Below are 22212 nucleotides of genomic sequence, written 5' to 3' on the forward strand. Positions count from 1 at the left end.
ACAAGCATGCAGTGCCCTTAGCTGGACCAAGTCCCATGGGAGGGCAAACATCTTGGGTCTGAGTTCGTTGTTCAGATTGGACCTTTCACTACATCATCAGCTTCATCATCATCATCATCCAGACTACCTGTAGTGTGCCCACGACACTTTGAACATGACTCCATCCAGTAGTAGGAGGCTACAGCAAGAAGCAATTAAAGGGTGGCAGCAGCTTCTCGGTCTGTTCCTCGCCAATATTATCCCACCACGTACCCAGATCCCACCACATATCTACAGTGTCTGGTCCTGAGTTATTGAAATCACTCTTCCTTCTTCACAGAGGGAAAGAGGATACTAAATTCTTGTGATCAACTGAGCGTGCATATGTCTTCCTTATCAAGAAGATGAAGCTGGAAATTAGAAGCTGAACTAGCCCAGATCCTGACTCTCAGGCTTTAATTAACTTTGTCCTCATTCATTTCCAAAAGATCCTCGAACAGTTTGAAGAAAGCAAAGAGCATGAAAGAGCAACTGCAGCTTGTCGAGTTCACCTTCAGATCCTCATACACAGCGAGATACAATAGCGTGGCCCATTAAAAAAAACGCGCGGATGTCTGTCCTTACCTCGTTAAATTCAGGATTCAAGGTTTTCTTTTTAATCTGCGTCTTATGCTTGGCCTTTTTCCCCATGTCGGGCTTCAGCCAACTAGGAGCAACATAAAGCATCTTAGAAATTTAAATGAATGAAAGGAACCAGCTCACAAGCTACAAAAAGGGGTTTCTGGACCGGAAGTACAATAGCCAAGGAAGCTACATCTATACCGCAATCACAAAATGAGTGAATACACTCGATTGTAAAATTCCCAGACTCCAGACTAACACTACAGAGGTTCATGTAGCACTGAGCACTGGATTCAGCAGAAATCTCCCTACAAGTGGTGCACTTAGCATGCGCTTTTCAAGCTTCTCTTCCCAAGCTACCTCGCATAGTCTGCAGACCCACCACTTGGATCTTAGCCCCGGCTTCTGCTGCACAGCGAGCTCACGTGAGTGCTTGCATTCATTCATTTTATTTGCACTGCGCATTTCTCACCAGGCGCTTTAACGGAAAAGGCAATTATAACAGAAATGGCTACAGGCATATTAAAATGCAAAACAGGCCCAATCTGAAATACGTGTGTAATCAAAAAGAGTTTGACTCGTGCTGTTGAGGTCTATGAGCTACAAGACTCACGGCACTGAAAATGAGTAGACAGATTCCTTACTGCTATACAGTGCCCACCCAGACTCCCAACCTTAACGGCAAGCTGCTCCATTGTGCCTCTCCTGCTGAGCATTTCAACACTGAGAGCACAACCAGCAACTGGTCTGGAGAGATTTATGCAAAAAATAGTAAAGATAATCCATTAGCATTTAACGAAGCACGGATAAGCAAGCTGAACGAGGTAATTTTGTTTATAAAGCGTAGAAAGGATTAGAAGCCCTACGCTAGCAATCCAGTCCCAAACCCACAACTACAGTTGGTCATAACTAAATCCTCACTGGATACCATAACAAAGAAAACTCCATCTTCTACCGGTTGAAGCAAGGGGGGAGAACAAGTAGCAAAACACTGGAGGAAAAAATATTCAACTCTGACACACCAAAAAAGGTGACTATCACTGCAGATAGGAGTTACTGCTGGTTTTCATTTTCATTTGAGGGGGGGAGCATCGTTGCTGCAGCGATACAGGAAATGACCATGTGGGGAATATCTGGTGCAGGTTTATAGGCCAGGTCTGGTTGGAAAAGGCAAGAGCTTAACTTCTTGGTTTGCAACGCACTCCCACGTTACCCGCCCTTACGCCGTAGCTGGGTTGCGAACCGCTAGCACTCTTCGCCCTGCCTCGTGCAGCACGGTGTAACCATCGCCGCCGCAGAGGTGAGCGACTACGAAACAGCTCAGGCACTTCAAGAGGCACTGAGGCATTGCTGATGTGAAGTGCAGCAAACCCCCACGTCTGCATTCATTCACCAGATTCGCTGGTGGCTCTGTGCTAAGCCAGTGTGCGAGTCTGATCCCAGGCAGTGGAGCTGCGGTGCAAGTCCCACAGGCACCTGCCATGCCCCCCCACGCCCCCAGCTAATGGCAAGATGACTCGATGGCTACAACTCACGCCTTTGTCAGAAGAAATGGGTCCTGCTAGTTCAAGTCTCACCCTCCTCTCTGCTACAGCTGTTTCATACTGAGGGGCCTCATGGAGTCAAAAATCAGAAGCAAATCTTGGAACCCCCCGGGTGTGATATGCATCGAAAGGGTGTGTGCATCTGTTTGTCTCCTGGAGCACGCCTCTGACACCACAGTCACGGCCCCGTCGTGTAGGCAGACCTGAGCTAGCCGGGTGCAGGCAGCACCCTAGCTGGGGCTGCACAGGTCTCATTGTGGGCTATACTGCCCTGCATCTCAAGTACATCCTCAAGCTCACGTTGAACCCACAATGCCACAGCTCTTAGTGCCAGACCTGGGTAGGGCCAAGCTAGCTCACGTATGCTGGGGCCACTGGGACGACTGCAGCAGAGACCTCTATGGCCCACAGACATACGTATCAGGTATGGAGGGGCAGCGCCGTGTTACACAGGCTGATGTGCCACGTCTCTGCCAGCCCAAAGATCCTACGGTTGCAATTAAGCTGGCGAGGCTGCTGGTTTAGGACAAAACTGAACATAACGCATCTCACCCACCCATTACTGTGCTCTGCTCTGGCTTGGTCAGTGATATTCCTAGCTCCAAACAGAGATGGCATCTTCCAGCACTACGTGACAGTGTCTGTGCTATAAGCCAGACCTGGCCTCTTGCCCTCCTAACATCTGTCCTCCTGAATGCTGGCACCCTTCTGCTTCCACTCACAGTTTGACGAAGGGGTCCGAGTACCCGTTAGCGTCCATCGCGGCCAGGTGCACACAGCGTACGATGCCGACGATCAGGCCGCCCTGCTGAGTGCTGTACGTGAGAGACACCAGGATCTTGCCTCGCTCATCCACTTCGCTGCCACGCTCTACCTGCAAGAGGAAGCCAGAGGCCTGAGCAAGGACTGGGGATCTGGGCCCTGGCTACAAGACAGGCCCCAGCTGGGAATCCAGCAGGCAGGGACAGCATCGTGCAATGCATAGGAAAGAGGAAATGAACCCAGAAAAAGCTTTTAATGGCTGCAAAATGAGACTGCAGAGGAAGGCAGTGCTTAAAAACCTAGGACTGTAACATGCAGGAAAACCTGCTGCAGTTATTCTGGTACTTGTTGGTATTGTCATCTTTTCTCTATTTGATAAAGCTTTAAAAGCTTGAGCTCGGCAGAGACGGGCGTTAGCTCAGCAGGCCCCATCCAGGACTATTGTAGCTAGCTTTGCTCCACCGATCTTCATACATTGAAAGCTTCATTCTCCATTTCAGGTTGGAACAAGGCTAAAATCACAAAGCTCATTTTGCAAGCAGGAGTGCTAGAGGCAGAAAGGGGAGAGGGATCTCACAAGAAACATGCCCTCGTTCCGAAGTCAGAGTCGCCTGGAGCGAACTGATCAATCGATAGTTATTTGCTAACCCTTCCCACTTATCACTAGATATTTGAAACGCAAAAGCAGGGAGGATACAGGAGGGTAGGGGGAGAGCTGGAGTCTTCCAGCTCTGCCAAGTATTCAAAGAAACTCATTTCTGATTCCAGCAACATCTCCGCGGTTCGACTGGATCTATGCAGACAGACATACCCCCTACCCCCACTGACTTGGGTAGTTCCCAAGGGCGAAATCTGGGTCCCAGGAATGACCTTGGGTCCCACCCCCGGGTAGCTGGATCTGAGTGCGGAAGTGTTTCTCACTCCCATGGCCGAGCACAGAAAAGCAGAGCAGTCCTGGGGTGAGCTTCACCCCATCGCTGCCCTCTTCGTGTAACCAACAGCCATGAAGCCTCAGGATCAAAGCTGGAAAGCATCACTGCTGGCTCACGAGCACCATCAGGAGGGCAAATGCAGCCCCCTGCAACCCAGAGGCAGTGCAGGTGAGGACAGTGCAGCCTCTTACCTCTTCTTCATATAGCGCCATCCCACGCGCCGAGCCGGTTGTCCCAGCACGTTTCATCTGGGGGTAGGAAAGAACAAAGACAAAGGTTTCCTTTAATAACTGCCCAGGCTAGAGGAGGCAGCTGCTGGCGGCCTATGTGTCCAACCCACATGTCGCACTGATCTCCAGAGATGGAAATGGGAATTCATTCCCATAAGCTCTCAGAGGTCTCCAGGGGTACGTGGTGCCTCTCTAGGCCCTCCTATAAATTAATTTATTGCAAGAACCAATGCTAGAGACACCAGCAAAGTATTAACATTCGTATATGTGAAGGAGACAGGCAGCTACACGCTAAGGGCTGGTTGGAAAAAAGAGAATTGCAATTCGTGAATTATTTTTTAGGGTTTTTGGAGGAGTTTTGGTCATTGTGTCTTGGAGCATAAAATGATCTTTAAAACCGTTCACGTGAAAGCAAGAACAAGCTCCCCCAGACAAGACAATAACCCAGCAGTCGGTGTACTGAGCCGGGATGTTGAGATGCGGTTTCAAATCCCACCTTCAAATCAGACGGGGGGACTTGAATCCAGGTGCCCAATGATCCTAACGGGACATCCACCTGCCAGGCTGCAGGGTAGTCTGTGCTGTTATGCCACCGCTCTCTCCTAATCAAGAACCTCCAAACCCATCTCAGCAAACCCCTCCTGCAGAATCAATCCATTTCCATAGAAAGTTTCTGTTCTTGCCCCAAAATAATCCCAGCCAGCTCGACTACAGCCTCGCTCGGGGTGTTTGTGCCCCCACGGCTCCAGGTTTGCAACAACTGCTCTGCTGCTATGGGTCAAAGGAACAACAGGTTGATACTGTGTTCATGCCTCAGGAGCAGCAGGAGAAGCAATACCCATCAAGACACGGCACAAGAAAGATGCAGCTGTCACAATGGAGCTCAGCCGCCTACCGCAGAATCAGCACGGCCTCTCGGAGCCAGCACGTGGGCTGGAAACCAAACATTTCCTCCATCTGCATCACTACGAAGCTTGGTCTTTTTAACAGCTTCTAAAATAGAGATGCATTAATCTGTGGGACAAAATGCACTGAGGAGCTGGCACATCATGTCTGTGCCCAGGACACGCATCGGGCCAAGTTCTTATGCCAGTGACGGCTGCCAGTGAAGTTATTTCGGACTGACGTGGCTGGGACCGAGATCAGGGACCGGCTTCTGAGACTGTGAACAACTCCTTGGAGACCTTGACATTCATAGGGCCCAGGTGCTCAAAGGTGTTTAGGAGCCTTACTTCCATTTATTTCAGACATCCAAATATCCGTGAGGATCAGATGCAGCCTTTTGAGTAGCAAATACACCTTCCCCCCGAAGCCTAACACGTGCTAGATCATGCACCCGGCATAACAGAGCTTCACAAATCTTACCGGTATTACTCTCTCCAAGCAGATGTTGAAGTTCTTCTTCTGGTTGGGTTTGAGTTTCTTCAGAGAAAATCTTGTTTCACCAATAAATTCATTGTGGCCAAACTTGTCTTCATCACACACAGAGATCCTGAGCAGAACAGGAAAGAGAGACTTTAATAGTGAATGGCTCAGAGAGCAACCCAGCTCAGATTAGTGCAACCTCCCTTGCAAAAACGCCATTGCTGCCTGACACTTGTGGGAATGTGGGGCACTTGTCCACAGGACACCTCTCCTGTTTCCATGTTACACTTTAGAAAGCAAAGCCTGCAGGGAGGTAGAAAGCAAAGTCACACCTAAGGTCCCTGCCGTATCTAGCAGCTTCCACCTCAGTGCCGGGATCCAAGAAACCTGGAACTTCCCTTGTATGAGAAGTTCTGACCTCTTGAACCGTCTTCTGAATCAGAAGAGCATAGCCACATTTGGGCAGTCCCCGCAGAACAGCAATTTCAAAAGATCCCAGTTCCCAACCATCTAACGTGCTGGAGAAAAGAGCGAGTGTCCATAGCCAGCAGCTCGAGACCCGCAGCACTGTAGCGGAGGCAGAAACTCCTATGGCTGCATTTCCTCACATATAATGCACAAACCAATTTCCAGCAGCTGGATTTGGAGGGGGGGGAATTGTGCATTGTATATGAGGACACGCACTCGCTTGCTACAATAAGGCTGACACGTTATATTACAGCGCTGGGGCAAATCAAACAGTCACTTTAACATGACAAGGCACAAATCCAAAATAAAAGAGCAAGTTGAAATGCTGGATGAAATATATGAAAGTTTCCTCCATCAAAATGATTCATCAAAAAATCAACATACTGATGTGAAAAGCTTTGATGTTGACAAGCCATCTTTTTTTCCTGCCGGCAGGACAATTTTGGCCAGATCTATCCCTGACCCGTCGCGTCAGTGTTTGCAAAGGTAATTGGGTTTGGGAGCTCTGGGGCGAAATTCTCCCTCCTTTAAAAGGCTTCCTCCCTTACACACTGTACATTATAAGACACCGGGGTTTTGTCCTCCACTTGCCTGAGCGTCTTCCTTTGCATGTCCTCATCCGTGATGCCGTGATACACCAGCGTCTCGTTCCACACCGGGTTCCGCGTGTTACGCAGAGTCTTGGTCCTCAATTTGTTTGACTGTTGCACGTAAAGAATAAAAACGCAGGGGAGTCACGCACCCTGCCGACAAGGAGGAGCTTGACCCAACCGTGCGGTGACCTCTCCAGGCATGAGCCCTCTCTACTCAGACCTACCACGGTCGCCAAGTCCGCTGACCCACAGAGCTTCCTCCAGGACCACAGCCAATACCTTTACCTTCTTTTTTTTCCAACAGTCTGTAGCCCAAAATCTCCATTCAATTTGTGGTCTCACTTAAGATCAGAATTCAACCTAAACACATTTCCCTTCCTCAGAGGGCTGAAGAAGGGTTTCACCCCATGGTAGGAGTACACAGTCCTTTGGGGAATGATTGCAGTATGTTCAAAGAAGTGCATGCTTTCAAGTGGGAACTTTCTTGTGCCTCTGTCCCTTGGCAAAAGCAGAAAATAAAATTGCTCTCCAGCTAGCAAAGTGGGAGTCCTCTCATGCTCCATGGGAGAAGTGGTAGAGGTATAGACCAAATAGATTTTTGCAAAAAATAATTCTTTAATTGCAATTTTTTTTTGTTGCAAAAATCTAGTTGGTCTCATACAAGACACCACCTCTACCACGAGTTCTGATTCCTTTTGCCCCTATGTATGGCCTCTATATACATATGACTCTATATACGACCAATATAGCTGCAACCTGGATACCTGACCCATGGGAGAAGTGGCACTCCTAGATGCTAAGGGAGCACATTGGGCTGAGCAAAAGCAGAGCCTCCTGCTGTGTAAGAAATGACTCCCTGGATTAACAGAGCCACCTAAAGCTGACAATTCCCTGCTGAAGGGAGGTCTTCTTTGCAAGTCTGGGGAAAGATGATGAGAAACAAAGAACAACAGGACACACCGGGGTCACAGGGCATGTCTGCAAAGCAGTGGCCAAAGGAACTGCAGCATAGCACAGAGGAGCCCGAGCTGGCGTTAAACTAGCCAGCCAGGGCACCGGGAGCAGTCGAGCTGCAGCAGCACAGATCAGGCTGATTTATCCTGCTTCTTTGCACTCCACTGCAGTCTCCGCTGTGACTGCAGCGTAGACCCAGCCACAGCCAGCCCTGCATTTGCACGAGGGACGGAGCCTGTCTGCTGGATTTCCTGTGCGTTCGTGATCTGGGAGTCAAGGTGGCCAGAAAGACGTTGAGCCCAAAGTACAGGAGGAAAAGTAAATGAAACTTTCTTTATCACCATTATTGTTAGAGGCTTTGGTTTGCTCTAAGCAAAACTCAGGCAGGGAAAGAGAAAAGCCTTGAATCCCCAGAGCAAACAGAGGAGATCTATCTTTTTCGACAGCAGGCCAACAGCGTTCGTTTCTTCCTACAAGTTTTCTCCGCTGAATTTAATTCCTGGGAGTGAGAGTTTACAGAGCTTTCTTTGATGAAGGGAAAAAAAACCGGAGTTTACTCACTCGATGGATATTTTTCACAGCTCTAATTAGAACGCGCAGTAACTTCAAAGTAAATTGATCTTTCAGACTCCGGTAATAATTAGATTGTGTGTCAGATGTTTTGCATTGCACTAACAATGTCACCTTCTCTGAAGTTCCTCCGTGCTCATGAACTAGATTTTAATCTCTCGGTATAGCCTGTGCAACGCTCAGTTCTTTGGAGCTGCTGGAAACCGGCAGAACCAAAAACGATGACCTCCCTCAACGTCGGGCCACGCTGGTGCATTAACGCAGGCCGCCTTGTTTTTGAGCACCCTGCCTGCTTCCAGGTTACACAAATTTGGATCTCTTTACAGCCACAGCATTTGCTGCAGAAATAGACCCAGTGATATCAACAGATAGGAGAAGGCACTAGATCACGTCTGGGTGGGAAGTGACCCTAGAAAGTCCTTGTGAACTCTTGAGAAGGCCAGAGAAGAGCAGCATGTTAAGTGCGGCTCATCTCGAACGAGCTCCTGCAGCTCACGCTTCTCTTATTCCAGTATGGGCTGCACAGGGTCTATAAGCACTGTCCACCATAAGAGATACTGGAGTCACGAGCGCCGCTTACCGTCAGATGTTTTGGACCGTCACTGATGCAAGATCCCAGCTGCATGCCGAGATCAGTGCAGAAAAACTAGTGCAAGCTGCTGAGTGAAGACAGAGGGGGGTTGCTTGGATTCGGTTCTTCTGGACAATTATGGGACCAGAGCAGATGCCACTTGATAGGCTTCTCTCACCCTGTGAAATATCGCTAAGGCCTGGACACTGAGATTTCCAAAACTACCACCAGGATCTGGAAAGCCAGTTCCCACTTGTTTTCACGCGGACTGGGCACTGGAGTGCTTGAGAGGGCTTGTGAAAAAAAAGCTCTGACATAAAGCAGCTATGTTTTCATCCCTAATTTCAACCATAATACAATCAAGCAAGGTGTTACCTTACTGGCTCCCGGTAAGAGGTGCAGTTTGACATAGGGATCAGCCAAGCCATTGGAGTCCATTGGTTTTAAGCCCTAGAAGACAACAAAGAGAACACGGGGTTTGAGTCGCTATTAAATGCAGCGCGGGGGAGCATTTAGCAGCAATGCTTTATGCAATATAGATTAACAGAGGTAGCAGATAATGGGCAGGAAAGAACAGCGCCGTTTGTTCTGAATAACAATGCACAAGATCCAAATGCAAAATGGAGTCAGCTCTTACAAATGCATCTTGAAAACCACAAAGGACTCAACAGATATGCTCATGTTATCCCTGAATTTTGTCCAGCAGAACAACAAAGCCACGTCCCATGTGGACAGAGGGTTTGCCTCCACACAAGAGGGTCGGGGGTGCTGAAGAGCTGGCCCAAGGCATGTGCCTTGCAGCTGGCAAGAGGAAAGACCTCTCTCCGCACCTCCCAGCTCACCCAGACAGTAGTTCCTGCAAACTTATGAAGGCAGAGCTCTTCCAAAGCAAGGGAAGCCACAGGGAGCGGTGGCACTGCATGAAATGATGCATGGCCCGGAAACGCCTGGTGACCTTTTCAACACGGGCTGAATCTGCACCCTTCACTGCCACTTACTCATCTAAGAATGGGAATAAGTGGCCTCTGGGGGCGGAGGAATTGATGCAATTCTCCTGACAGCAGATGGAAAATGTGAATGTCAATATGCCCCCACTGCAGGACTGGACTATTCCTGATTACCCTCAGTGAGAGCCACTGGGGTCCTATGGGGCACAGGCAGGCTGTAACACCATGTCTGTGCTTTTGCGAGTATAAGAATGGTTGCCTGTCCCCTGAAAGGCACCGGGTCTTCTGGAAGTGCTGGCACCTGCCCTGCGAGACGCCGTCCCCTGGAAGTAAATGCCCCAGATTGCCAGCTGCTCTTGAGAAATCAGGGCTCGAGCTGTGGCACTTACTGCTTCTGAGTTGGTGGTGCCGTTTCCTCTGTGGGGCATGCCTATGGGACCCGCTTCACTGCTGCGGGACACGGGAAAAGGGTGAGCGTCAGATCTCGTGCTCGAGGGATTCCCTCTCCCACGACATAGCCCATAAGATGATATGTAGAGTAAGTGTGTTGTACCGTGTGTAGCCCGATGAGACCTGCCCTAGCACTACGAACACAATATGTTATCCCCGACGACTAGCACTAAGGACCGCGCTGAGATCTGCCTTCTGACGGGAGCCTGTCCCGTTAAACTCAGAGCTTTTCCAGCCGTGTCCGCTCTGCAGTGAGGGCTGAGTTTTAAGGCATGGTTGGACATGACTTTGAGCCTGAGGTTGCATTGCCTCAGCACCCAGTGGCAGCTAAATATTGCAGCTCTTGCTCGGGGTTATGACCCATGGTGGCATGGGACCCTGCTAGCACGAATGGAGGGAGGAAAGGGCTGAAGTCGTCACTCATCTGCTGTGGGAGGTGCCCGCTCAGTTGGCAAAGCCTCCGTCCCAGGGCCCACTGCCGGATGGAACGAAGCCCCACCGTTATTTGCTGTGGGAGTCAAGCGACTGTTATAGTTGCAGTTGCTATAATCACCTTGCGGCCCCCGGGCAGAGGAAACCTTGAAAAACCCCCGAGGTGGCTGTGGGAAATCAATTATGCTGAGCAAACAGGCGGGTAATTACAGTGGACTGTGGGTCTCAGAGGCACACCGATCCACAGCGGACATCAAGAGACTCCAGCATGGCTGAGAGCAAATGCAAGATGCTAGTTCCAGGCACATGGGGCCTCGGAAACAGGCTGAAGTTTCCATTATCGGCTGAAACGCAGCAGGTAATACTCGCCCGCTTTCTCTCAGGTGCCCTCTAAAAACATCTCTGACCACAGAGGCACACCACACTGTCAACTGCCTACCTCCCTGGGGCATTTCAGGGACCTAACAGCCCTACATCAACTAACTTAGCTATTCTTTGCAGCCCTCTTTTCCATAGCAGTCACATGCAAAAGAGATGCTCAAGCTCATGACAAAAGGCAAGTTATAACAATGCCAGGGACAGACTTATCCCAGGAGAAGGTCCCAGCTGGACCACTTCCCACTATTAGCAGGCAGAGCAAGACCAAGCCCTGCTGCTTGCCCCACTTGCTCCTAAAAGCCTCCTGCTGCATGGCAGAAGCAGGGGTCACACATACTTCCTAGAGCAACAGCCCCACAGGAACGTGGCCTGCCACTGATGCAGAACAGCCCCTGCCTTTGGCATGTCTCTGCAACCAGTCATTTTGTTTGAGCCGTGAGACACCTTTAAAGTGTGTGCCCACCTCAGGCCAAATTGCTCCCACATCTGCTGTGAGCCAGGAGGACGGACAATCTTCAAGTCATCCTTAAGGAAAAGACGTGGCCTTTCAGTTCCCCAGTCACTACAGAAATGCAGGTCAAATGCACCTGTCTGGGTTTGGGTCTGGGTCTCCGGCGCAGGAGACTCAGGAGCAGAAGGTGGAGCTGGCTTCTGCTTCATTGTGCCTGCTTAGCTGAAAACCAGGCTGGTCGTCAGGAAGCATGTGAAAATAAAGGTGAGAGCCTGTGAAACACGCTCTCCCCAGGGAGGAGGCTGCCTCATGCATATAGAGCAAGCTGGCGCGTACGATCTTGCATCAGATGCTGCCGGAAGATCAACGCAATGGGCAGAGTCTTCCCCTTCGAGGAGGCACTTACTTTGGCTTTGATGAGAGTGCACTGCAGAGAGCTGTTATCCTGGTCATACAGCAAGCTGAACTCCAGCGTTCCCAATGTGGCTAAGCAAAGAGAGGGGAAAAGAGATTGTGCTTTATTACCAGCCAAGCCAACACATCTCTTTCATCCACCCCGGCTAGCAATCGCAGCAGGACACTCTCTGCAACCCTTGCACCACGGGCAGAGCACCTTTCAGCAGAGGCGCGTGGATAATTCACCTGCTTTCACAGGCATGGTCTCACCACGCACCGTCCTCTGAAGACGGAGCTGACTTTGCAGGGGCGTCGGGCTGTGGGAAACCCGGGGGAGAGGCAGCAGCCAGCAGTTTGTGCCACCACAGCTGGGGGCAAAGTGACAATTCCAGCTCATAGGATTGCCTCCATGCCCGAGGGTTCGAAGTTGCAACCTGTGCTGGAATAAGACTGACACCTCCGTCCAGAGCTTTCTCAAGTCATAACCCCATTGAAATGCCTGCTCTGGGCTCAGCCTAAGGCCCATGAGTTGGTAGAAGGCAATGAAGTGATGGTCTATGACTGGGGAGACCCAAGCTTGAGCCCCTGCCTTGAAGCAATCTTAGCCATCCTGGACTTCTCTTATTCAGGCAGAGCAAAGGGACTGATTCTGACTCTCCAAAATCCCAGCCTATATCAATCCTGTTTTACCCTTGTCAAAAAGATTCCCACCCATGTGCTTGGCCAAATGTGTACAAACCTCCCCAGCATGTCCCTGCCACAACTTCTTTGGATAATGCCGGCTACAACACCTCTCCCAACAGGCAGCTCCACTCTTTTAGGCAGCCTGACCCTCCCGGAGGCCTCTGTGCCATGTTGCATCACATTAAAAAAACATATCCAGGCATCATGCTACAGCACCCAGGAGGGGTTAGATGAACAAGACCAAATGTTAAAGCAGATGCCTCAAACAAGCTTCCAATTTAAACTCAAAAGCAAGGACGCACACAAGGGACTAAGGCAGCTGAGGATGGTCTCCAGCAATCTGGTTTTCAAACTTGATTTAAGCCCGACTGAAATCAACGGGAGCTCGGCACTCGGGAAGTTTCCCGGCTCCAGCCACAGCCCTGCTCCCCACCCTTGCAAGCGCCGAGGTCAGCAGCACTTCTGTGCCTCCATCCTGACCCCGCCGTAGAGGTCCCATTCCCACCGTCCACCTTTGCTCCAAGGGTTCAAATCAAGTTGCATCAAGTTAAGTCTTCGGGCTCTTTCCTCACTGATGAATTATTCAGGGCAGAAAAGGCTGGAGTTTTGGTGGACAGTTTGTTATTTTAGGGGGGGGCAGCCAATGGAGTCACGCAATAGCCCAATTCCCACCCACCGATTACTTTATTTACCAGACATTTAAAGCACTTCGTGGACGGCTGGAACCCGACAGGAGCCGTCCAAAGGACAGCGTTTCTGGGCTTCTCGGCAAATAGGAAACGGTCACAACTGTACGGCAGCTGAAAGGCCTAAAACCATTCCCCGTGAGGGACGTTCACGGCCAGCCACAGACCACCAGGCTCCCACCGTGCCCCTTATCGAGCCATTCCTCCTGCCCCCCTGAATTAAGGGGCTCTGGGGGCGGCAGCAGGAGAGCAAGGAGAACGGCAATTAGGGATCAGCCCCAAAGCTTGCCCGACAGAAAAGAGCTGGGGTTGCACGCATGAGGCTACATACTAGCTTCATCCGAATCATAGCTGTTGGCTTCATCCTCTTCTTCATCCTGAGGCGGCTGTTGCTGACGGGCAGGGGTGGGCGGCATGGGCACGGCGGCTGCTTGTGGATACGCTGCCGGCTGGCGCGCAGTCCTCTCCTCCCTCGCCACGGCCCCCGGGTAACCACCTCCACCTCCTCTCTCGTCCCTGGCAGCACCTGCCGAGTAGCCAGGCTCGGCCTGAAGCGGACCCATCGACTGGCTCACTGTGTGGGAGGAAAGCAGCATTTGACAGAGGCCTGGAAAGCTCGGGGTGACAGAAGCCACCTCTTGTCATCATAATTCGCACACGACTGGCGTCCCTGAATAAAACCAGCCCCTCAAACCAATCACAAAGCCACCAGCGAAATGCCAGCGTGGGCACCCCCCACACACGTAGCCTCCCCACAGCAATAAATGCCGGGCTGCGACCCACGGCCGAGCACGCATGCGCCCCAGCATCACAGCACCGTCGGCAGCTGGAAGTCAACGGAGAAAACATCCAACGGGAGCAAAAAGCCTGGATCGTTCCTGTGCATTAGGGGAAGCCAAGGGACCTCTCGTCTCCCCAGGGCTATTCTGCTCTGCTCGATGCAGAAGGGTGCGCTGCTTTCATCAGGCACGTTCTGGATAACCCACGGCTCAGCTTCCTCTGCCCTGTATTTAAGCCTAAGGTGTTAGGGAGGCTATATTTCAATCAGGATTCCCCAGTGGCTAAGAATTCATGCAAGAAGAAAGCGGGGAAGTGCAGGTAGGAGACAGCTGACCCACTTCTCCTCTCCGATCTTGGCAGGGAGGTCCTGGGGGAAGACAGCAGCACCTTGGCAATGTGAATTGCTGGAGGAAACGGGCTTGAAATACTTGTGGGTAACACTCAGGCGTCCCAGCACGGCACGGCTGCCTGTGCCGGGAGGAGCAACAGAGCAGAGACATTCACTTCCATTTGAGCTTCGGTTTTCCTCCTCCCCTTAATGCTATGAGGGCCAAATTCTGCACGGGTGCAAATCGGCAGCTGCCCCGTAGGCATCACTCATGTCGCCGCTGATTTGCAGCAGAGCCAATGAAAGCAGAAGGTGGCCCTCAAAGAGGAAGAACGAAGCTTTAAATAAATCATACATGGGTGCGAAATAGCTCAGAAAGTGAGCCCGGCGGGCCCAGCCTGTCACTTAACTGCAACGCGGCCGTGCCATCCATCAGCCCGGCCGGGCAGAGAGAAAGAAACGGGAGCTGTGCAGGGAGATAAATCAGGGTGGTATGTGGCAGGCTGGCTAAACAGAGAGAGAGGGAGAGCTGCTCCCAGGGCTAGGTTTCGGCTCCCTTTTCCCAGCTGGTTATCTTGACGGGGAAGTCCGTTACCGTCTGAACGGGTCTTGCCTCGATGGAGGAAAAAGGCAGCTCCCAGTACGGTTGCACTGGACACACCAAAATGCCCGAGAGCAATGCTCTGCCGCTGGAGGCACCCCGCTTCCTGGGCAGGGCTAGGCTGGCATCCCCCGTCATCTCCCTGTCGCCTGCCTTTGAAACCTCTGGGAAGAGCAAGCACCTCTCAGGGTTAGCAGAGAGCGACCCCGAGCCAGGGCATCGCATCGCACAGACCCATTATGGTTCCTTACCTTGTCTTTCGGGAAATCTACCCCCGGGACCGGGGCCTTGTCTGCTGCCTGCCGGAGGAGCTGGGGGATAAAGAGTTATCAAGTTATCCCTCAGCAAGCAGGGAAGCCAAATGGGAACCCCCCGCCGCTGGCACACGTCCATTTTCATGCCCCCAGCGCGTGCCCCAAAGCGTACCTGGCTGGATGGCAGGGCTGGGACTGGCAGCCGGAGGAGGCGGCCTGGAGCCTTGAACTGAATTGGCCCGTTTCACACCTAAAAGGAGAAGAAACAATGAAGGGGAGCAGGGGCATCTCATTTTCCAACGGATCACCATGGAGCAAAGGGCCACTGAGAACGTGTAAAAGCTGGCAGCGGGAGAGCCACAACAGCTGTTCGGTAAGAGATAAAGATGCAAGTCACTCGGGGGGTGGGGGGAAAAGCCATGGTTGCGGTGGCTGGAAACAACCAGCCAACCGCTCAGCAGGTGTAAATCAGCGTGGCTCCATGAATTACCAGTGGAGGCTGCTGGATTTATGCCAGCCAGGGGTTGAAGCCCACCCATTCATTTCTGCAGAGGAGATGCATCAGCCTCTCTCCTCCGGTGCCACCGCTGCAAGAAGCGAGGGTCACCCCAACACCACACCTGGCCCAGAGATGCAGAAAGCAAATTCACACCTAAAAAGAACATTTCCTAAGAGGAGATTCCCCCCCCACCCCCCCAAGGGTGCCAGTAATACAGCTGGAGACACGCCGCAGGCAAAGTCTAGTAAGTAAAGCTTAACAATCCCCTGCTAGATCCCTGGGATCCCCACGTACAGGATTACTCCCATCACCAGAGCATCTCCGAGTGCATTGTGAAGGTGGTCCACCGCCGCTGGCAGCAGAAGGAGGCACGAAGCAGTTAACTGCTGCCCCACGTTTACAGCAGATTGCCCCAAATTCCCACCTGCTGCCGCATCAGTGGTGGAGTGATCAGAGGAAAGAGCCTGAGAGAAGACCGGGGCTGCATCGCTCCCTCGTGCAGCACGGTTCGGGGCAGGCCTAACCCAACACAGGAGATAACTAGGCAAGAGGAAAACTGCGTGAACACGCTGCGCCTTCGGTTTACCGGCAGTCACCCCCTCAAAGCCAAGGAGCAAAGTTATATAGTCTCCGGTCCAGGAGCCAGCCTGCGCCATGGCTCAGTCCTCCTGGGAAGCAGGAAGCCAAGGGAATCATACAGATCCATTGGCCAAGGGATTCATAATCTCAATCCATCCCCTGTGCTACTGAAAATACTCATCCAGCCCCAGCCTCCCTCCTGCAGCAAAATGACACCCATTCCAGTAGCCTCCCAGCCTCACGCAGCCACAGGAACAGGAGCCCTAACTTCGGGCCTAACTTGAAATGTGCCTTAAGAGGGAGGGTGAAGTAATTAAAGCCTCGTTATGCCTAGCCGCTGCAGGAAAACAAACCGTTCGCTGCTGGACGGCGGCACACCGGGGAGAAGAGCGGCTTCAGCTCAGGGCTGTGCAGAAGATAGAAGAATAACAGCCTTCGCTTGGAAAGGAGGGAAACTGGGTAAGCTATAATTAGAAGAAAGGGAATAAAGACGGAAACAGATATATGGGGCATCGGTGTGCGTGGGATGAACTGACAAGGAAACAAACTGATTAGGAGCCTTGTTAAAAGTTATTAAGTCTCTCCCTCCCCTCCTCCAACGCCCACTGCCAGGAAGGTTTCCATTTATCCCGCAGCCTGGCAGGAGGCAGAGCTCCTTTCTCCCGCAGACACCTCCACGCTTCTGGGTCACCTCTGAGCACGAAACCAGCCCGGCCACGCGACACACAGGTCAGCGCCTGCTTCCTCCTCGCCTCCGAGAATAGGGAGGTCAGGAAGTGCTGAGAGCTTGAAGCCCCCCCACGGGTTCGGGAAAACGGGAGCTGTGGGCATCTCAGCACTGTCGACATGAAACGCAAAAGGTTTGCAAAGACCCCTAGCACCAGAGGCAAAAGCTCAGCCAGGCTTCTGCGCTGTTATATTTATAGGTGAGAAAACAAGCTCCCGTGTCCGGTGCACAGCTGGAGTCGGCTTGCCTGGGATGTGAAAAGCAGGCGCTCTCCTTTGTCGCTGGCGGAGATGAGCTGTGCTACATAAAACGGGCTGCCGTGGCAGGAGGCTGAGGCTCGTTTGGACCTGCCGTCTGGTGGAAAAGCAGGCTGCCGGGAACGATAAGCGTTCAGCTGCTCGCCAGCCCCAGCCTGCAATCAGTCCCTTTCCAGGCACATACAGGCTCCGTGTCAACATGTACGACGTACCGAGAGCCGTCTCAACCGAGCATGCAAGCTAGCAGAACAAGTGCTGCTAGCACTGGTGTACCCATGGGAAGTCAGAGATGCAGACTACCGAGCTAGGCAAACCCTGGGGCTGCTCCCATCTGATCGCCCCCGCGCCCTTCTGTTTTCCAGCCTGGTTATGATCTTCGCTGCAAATGGAGAGGCAGCGTGTGGAAGGGAGGACTTTCTCGACAACAAATAGTCTCCCCCACTAGCTCCCTCTGCTCCCATTATAACGGTGAGCAGGTCCTGATTAATACCCGTGCTTTCCATTTTAGGCAAGAATCCATTGTTCCCCGTTTCTTTTAACCTCTAGGTAAGAGATGCATGATCCCCAACCAAAAGCACTCTTCAGGTCACGATCAAGGGCAGCGCGGGGGTGTGATGTGAATCACACGGGGCACTGTGTCCTCACCCTGACTGGAAGACTATAACAGGAAAGCCTCCCTGTTTGGGGAAGCATTTAAGCACTTGCATGGTCACACTCGATGCAAGACATTTTATGCCATATTCACCTACTCCCTGGGGGCAAAGGGTACATGCACGCAGGTGTGATCTGGACAATCTTGCCCAGGTCTCCCGAGGCAGTCCCTGTAGTCTGTGGCTCAGTAAGACAATGAACTGCCAGTAGACTGCTGTACCTTATGGTCAGTAAGGGCTGGAGTACCTGTGGGAAGTGTGGGTGTGATAAGTGAGACCCTTGTACAGCACACTGAGGATGCCTTGGTGCAGGATGGTTTTTCACATGGGCAGACCACCACCAGACCATGCTGCTAGAGGGACGAACAGGGAAAGCGCAGCTTGGTGGCTTGCTGGCTCCTGCCTGGCCTGCAGACCGATCCACACCCTTCAAATCCAGCTGCTGCAACTTTGGCTGCTCCAGACGCGACTGAGAGCTTCGGCTGCATTGGCACCAGCCACGGGGAGGACATGACTGGCACCTCCATCCACGGGCTATTAAATGTTCCTTTCCTATACAAGGAATTACCGAGGACTTGGATATTCTCCAGTGGTGTGTGGCTTAGCAAAATAAATCTGCAAAGCTCAGCTCTCAGCTGAAAGGCAGCCTCTGAAGCTGCTTTCCAGCCTACAAAGCCACCTACAGAGGACTCTGTCCTCAACAAGCTCAGGCATAAGCTGTCCGTCATCAGGTTTTAGTGGAACCGCTGACGACGGCATGGGGCACATTCAGGTTTCGTGGAGCATCACCCGGCAGAATCAGTGCCGCGGCCTCGATAAAGGGAGCTCTGCAATCACCCTGTGCAGAGGTCTGGAGCTGCCTCAGCTCGTTATGGTTGCAAACGAGGAACCTTCTGAAGCCACATGTCTGGTGCATCATGGGCTGTCACTGGGGTGCGAAACCAGGCCATTCAGTAACACCAGGGCAGAGCTCCAATACTTGAGCCAAATTAGCACCTCCCATAAGCTGGTCCAGCAACCCGGGCACTAGAGTGGACTGGGACATACACAAACACGTGTGCACACCTACCTGCACACCCACACACACACAACCTCGACTCTCCATTGCTTCCTCTCACCTCCGGGGCTCCGGCTGACCTCGCTGTCCGCAGAGTACTCCCAGCGGTCAGGCTCTCCGCCGGCATACTCGCCACCACTGGGGCCCATTCTGGCCTCGGATGGCTTACGGCTCAAAGGGGGGTAGCTCCCTCTCCCAGGAGCGGCCGCCACCACTTCGCCACCTGGAAGAACAGCAACGAGCCATGACAGTGAGAGGCACTCGTCTCTGCCCTGTTTCTAACCCACCCCCTGCTCCGTTATCGCCATCGGCAGTGAAAGGAGCCCACTGGAAGTCATCCAGCTTGGGGGTCTTATATTTTTATTCCCCATTCTGATGATGGTTAGGAAGCCATCACGGTGTTGGGGAATGGCAGCTTCCAGCCTCATCCACAAGCACAGGATGTCCTGACAAGCGCAGGAGTAATGGAAACCAGCCGAGGGAATGGGGCAGCAATGGGCTATCACAGAAAAGACCACAGAAATGAAGCGCCAAGCCCACTGCAGGTACCCCCGGTTCAATGTCACCCAGCTCTACAGCAACATCTGCTTATTTGTTTCCTGGAGCCATGAAGCCCACGCAGCCAGCCAAGAAAGCAGGCAGCTGTTAGCAGCTGGCACAGCGAAGGCGGCCGGTGGAGACGGTACCTCGGAGGAGCGGGATGACATATGACTCATCCCCTCTCACAGGAGGGTGAAAGCCAACGGCAGGAGATCCATGCAACCCAGCTGGCTTCAGTGATGAGATCCAAGCAGATGGCCTTGCCATGTGTCTCAAGCCTAACCATGTCGTTAGACACATCCGGAGAGAAGCAACTTCTTAACAGACCCTCGCTCCACTTGCCGCTGTCCCCAGAGCTGGCTGTCTTCCCAGGCGAAGCGCTGCTTTCCCTTGTCTTCACCTGCCATTAGCTTCACTCCATGCCAGAGGTCTTAAATAGGATTCGGTATTTTGAAATGGCCAGGACAGGTGACATCAGAAAGGGCCCAGTGGGCACCCAATGAGTTATGGGTTAATCTTATTGGAGATGATCGGAAGAGCGGAGGAGTACGCCTTTGAAGGCAGCAGGCTGGTGCCCACACTGAGTTCTCTGTTTCTGGGCTCCTCTCTTGTTCACTTTCTAAGCGGTGCCCCTAAAGAAAGGGGGGCTGACTGCCTCACCAATATCTGGGGCACTTTTTTTGCACAAGTCACAAAGATGCTGGTGACAACGTGCAGCAACATCGCCACAAGAAACCTACCACAGCAACAAGCCCGACGCTCAAAGAATGGGAGGCTGCACCCATATAACACACGAGACTGGCTATAACACCAGTGCACGGGTTAGCAAACTCAGGCCTGCTGCCGATACTGGCCTGGGCTTCAGGTACCTCTAGGTCAGTACCCAGGGGATTCAAACAGGCAGTGAAAGAACACCTCCAAAAGGTACAGGGGAGAGAGCATCAGAGCAAGAGTCAGCCCTTAGCAGAGTCACCCAAATTCATACCACTTGGTACATGACCAGCTGCACATCCCAGTCCACCTGGATGCAGGAATCACTTTGCACAATGGATCTTACCCAGGATCCAGAGGGAACAAACTAATGGGAAAAGGGAATGAAAGAACCAATAGGAAGTAGAGAGAAATACACCACGTCAGCAAGGAAATGGGGAAGCAAAGACAGGAAACCATAAGTCTTAGGGTCTATAATGTGCATCAGACCCTGAACAGAATTACAACCTGACTATCTGCAATAAGGAGGCGCAACATGTTTTTTCTATCACCTTCCATTTAAGGAGGGGACCACAATCACTGTCTCTGCCTTTTGCTGCCATTCATCTGGTGCCGGTGGTTTGAGTAGATAAATTACAGCCCCACTTGTTGGCATCCCGGTATCTTCTTGTTGATAAATTGCAACACGCAGCTGTAATGCAAAAGGGCTGAGCTCTTACCTGGCTCCTGCCGGAGATGCCAGGTATAAATCTTTCGTAGGACATAAATGGTGTGTTTACCCTTGGATGAATTGTCAGGGTCACCTCGCACAAGGAGACGGTTTAGCAACAGATAGGGGCTGCTTTGTAAATGCAGAGGTACTTATTGTGGGGAAAAATGTGCCTCACACAGCGGGAGTCTTGTCACTCAAGAATAGCAGCCTGATAAATGATATACAGAGGCCAGCCTTGGGAAAATCATTGGCATACTAAGAGCATGCTGATAGCCAGAAACAGCCGGGTAGAAAGGTGATAAATGGCCACATAGTCACGGTGCAGCTGACGGTTTAATAAAATAAGGGTGTTTAAGACGCTGTCTCCACTGGAAGGGAAAAGGAACAAGTTGCAGCCATATTTGAACAGGGTCAATGTCTGAGCCAACCATTCCCATGTCTTTTTTGGTCCAAAAGGCCACCGTCAACCCTCAAAGTTTCTTGTGCATCACCGTGCACCTTTATCATCAAACTTTTGAAAGGGGGGGACTTTATGCAATGTGCAAACCACTTCCCATGGTCTCACAGACCATGGATTGGGAGCCCCTGGACTAGGGGACTACATAGATGGTCTCCCCAACTACTGTGCATGGTGAAGGACACCATTACAGAGCTTAACGGTGCTTCATCAGCGGCAGGCTTGGTTTTGATTTAAGCCAACCAGCCCCAACGCCATGTCATTCCTGTGGGAGTAGAGGTGCTTGTTGCCCTTGTAAGTAAGCCAAAGTGTAAGCTGGAGCCTCTCTTAAATGCTCACCTACAACCCCCAAGGTCTTGTCTTCCCTGCTCTTCCAAAAGGGAGACAATGGTGACCTGGCTCGTGTCTGCCTCCAAGAAGTGGGACGAAACCAGGCCCTGCTGACATCGGAAGCGTCCTGAACCATCAAGCCCGTGGCCAGCCACATCAGCAAAGCCCAGCTGGGGGTCAGCAAGTGAGAGCTAATGAACCAGTCCCCTCTGCGATGCTCCTGGGGTCACCCCAGGTGCCGGCTGTCATGCTCCTCTGCCCTTCCATTTAGAGAAGCTTTAATAAGCTTCTCTGAATGCTTATTAACATAACAATGCTTATTGTTCAGCACCAATAAAACCCCAAGCCCAAGATAGCTAAATATTCACTGCTGACAGGACCTCCTCATGCCCCAGAGGATGCTCTCTGGTGCATCACTGTGCCACGCTCCCTGGGATAGTCCTTGCTCCCAGGTTTACCTGCTTCTGGTCTTTGTCTCATCCCCTTCCTTCCTCTGTAGGCAGCCGGGCTCTCCTCTTCTGAACTGTAGCCACGCTCAGCATCGTGGCTGGGCTCCCGGGCTTTCACTAGAAACCAACACAAGGAAACTCAAATTAAAAAGACTCAGCCTGGTCTTGGTGCAAAGGCAGCAGTCACGGTACCCCAAGCAACAGGCAATCCTCATGCAATTAAAAGGCTAGACTGCATGCATACTGCTGCACAATACTGGGTGGGATC

The 22212-nt window shown here is 51.9% G+C and overlaps 1 protein-coding gene across 6 annotated transcripts in view; it reads right to left on the minus strand.

The window, feature by feature from the left end:
• Window positions 1-22212, minus strand: part of RPH3A (rabphilin 3A) — a 149057-nt gene that overhangs the window by 6488 nt on the left and 120357 nt on the right. For 5 of the 6 annotated variants that reach the window (XM_090062628.1, XM_090062625.1, XM_090062626.1 and 2 more), the window contains 12 exons: window positions 21954-22061; window positions 18807-18968; window positions 15149-15226; window positions 14974-15033; window positions 13345-13587; window positions 11654-11733; window positions 8965-9039; window positions 6493-6602; window positions 5434-5560; window positions 4030-4086; window positions 2867-3018; window positions 604-685 (listed from right to left, as the gene is read on the minus strand). In XM_090062628.1, the coding sequence (XP_089918754.1) occupies window positions 604-685; window positions 2867-3018; window positions 4030-4086; window positions 5434-5560; window positions 6493-6602; window positions 8965-9039; window positions 11654-11733; window positions 13345-13587; window positions 14974-15033; window positions 15149-15226; window positions 18807-18968; window positions 21954-22061 (1334 nt within the window). The remainder of the gene's footprint in view (window positions 1-603; window positions 686-2866; window positions 3019-4029; window positions 4087-5433; window positions 5561-6492; window positions 6603-8964; window positions 9040-11653; window positions 11734-13344; window positions 13588-14973; window positions 15034-15148; window positions 15227-18806; window positions 18969-21953; window positions 22062-22212) is intronic. The other variant, XM_090062630.1, reaches the window with a different exon arrangement.

The sequence above is a fragment of the Crocodylus siamensis genome, chromosome 9, assembly GCF_052110815.1.
Source record: "Crocodylus siamensis isolate JL-2025a chromosome 9, ASM5211081v1, whole genome shotgun sequence".
In the NCBI taxonomy this organism is placed as follows: domain Eukaryota; kingdom Metazoa; phylum Chordata; order Crocodylia; family Crocodylidae; genus Crocodylus; species Crocodylus siamensis.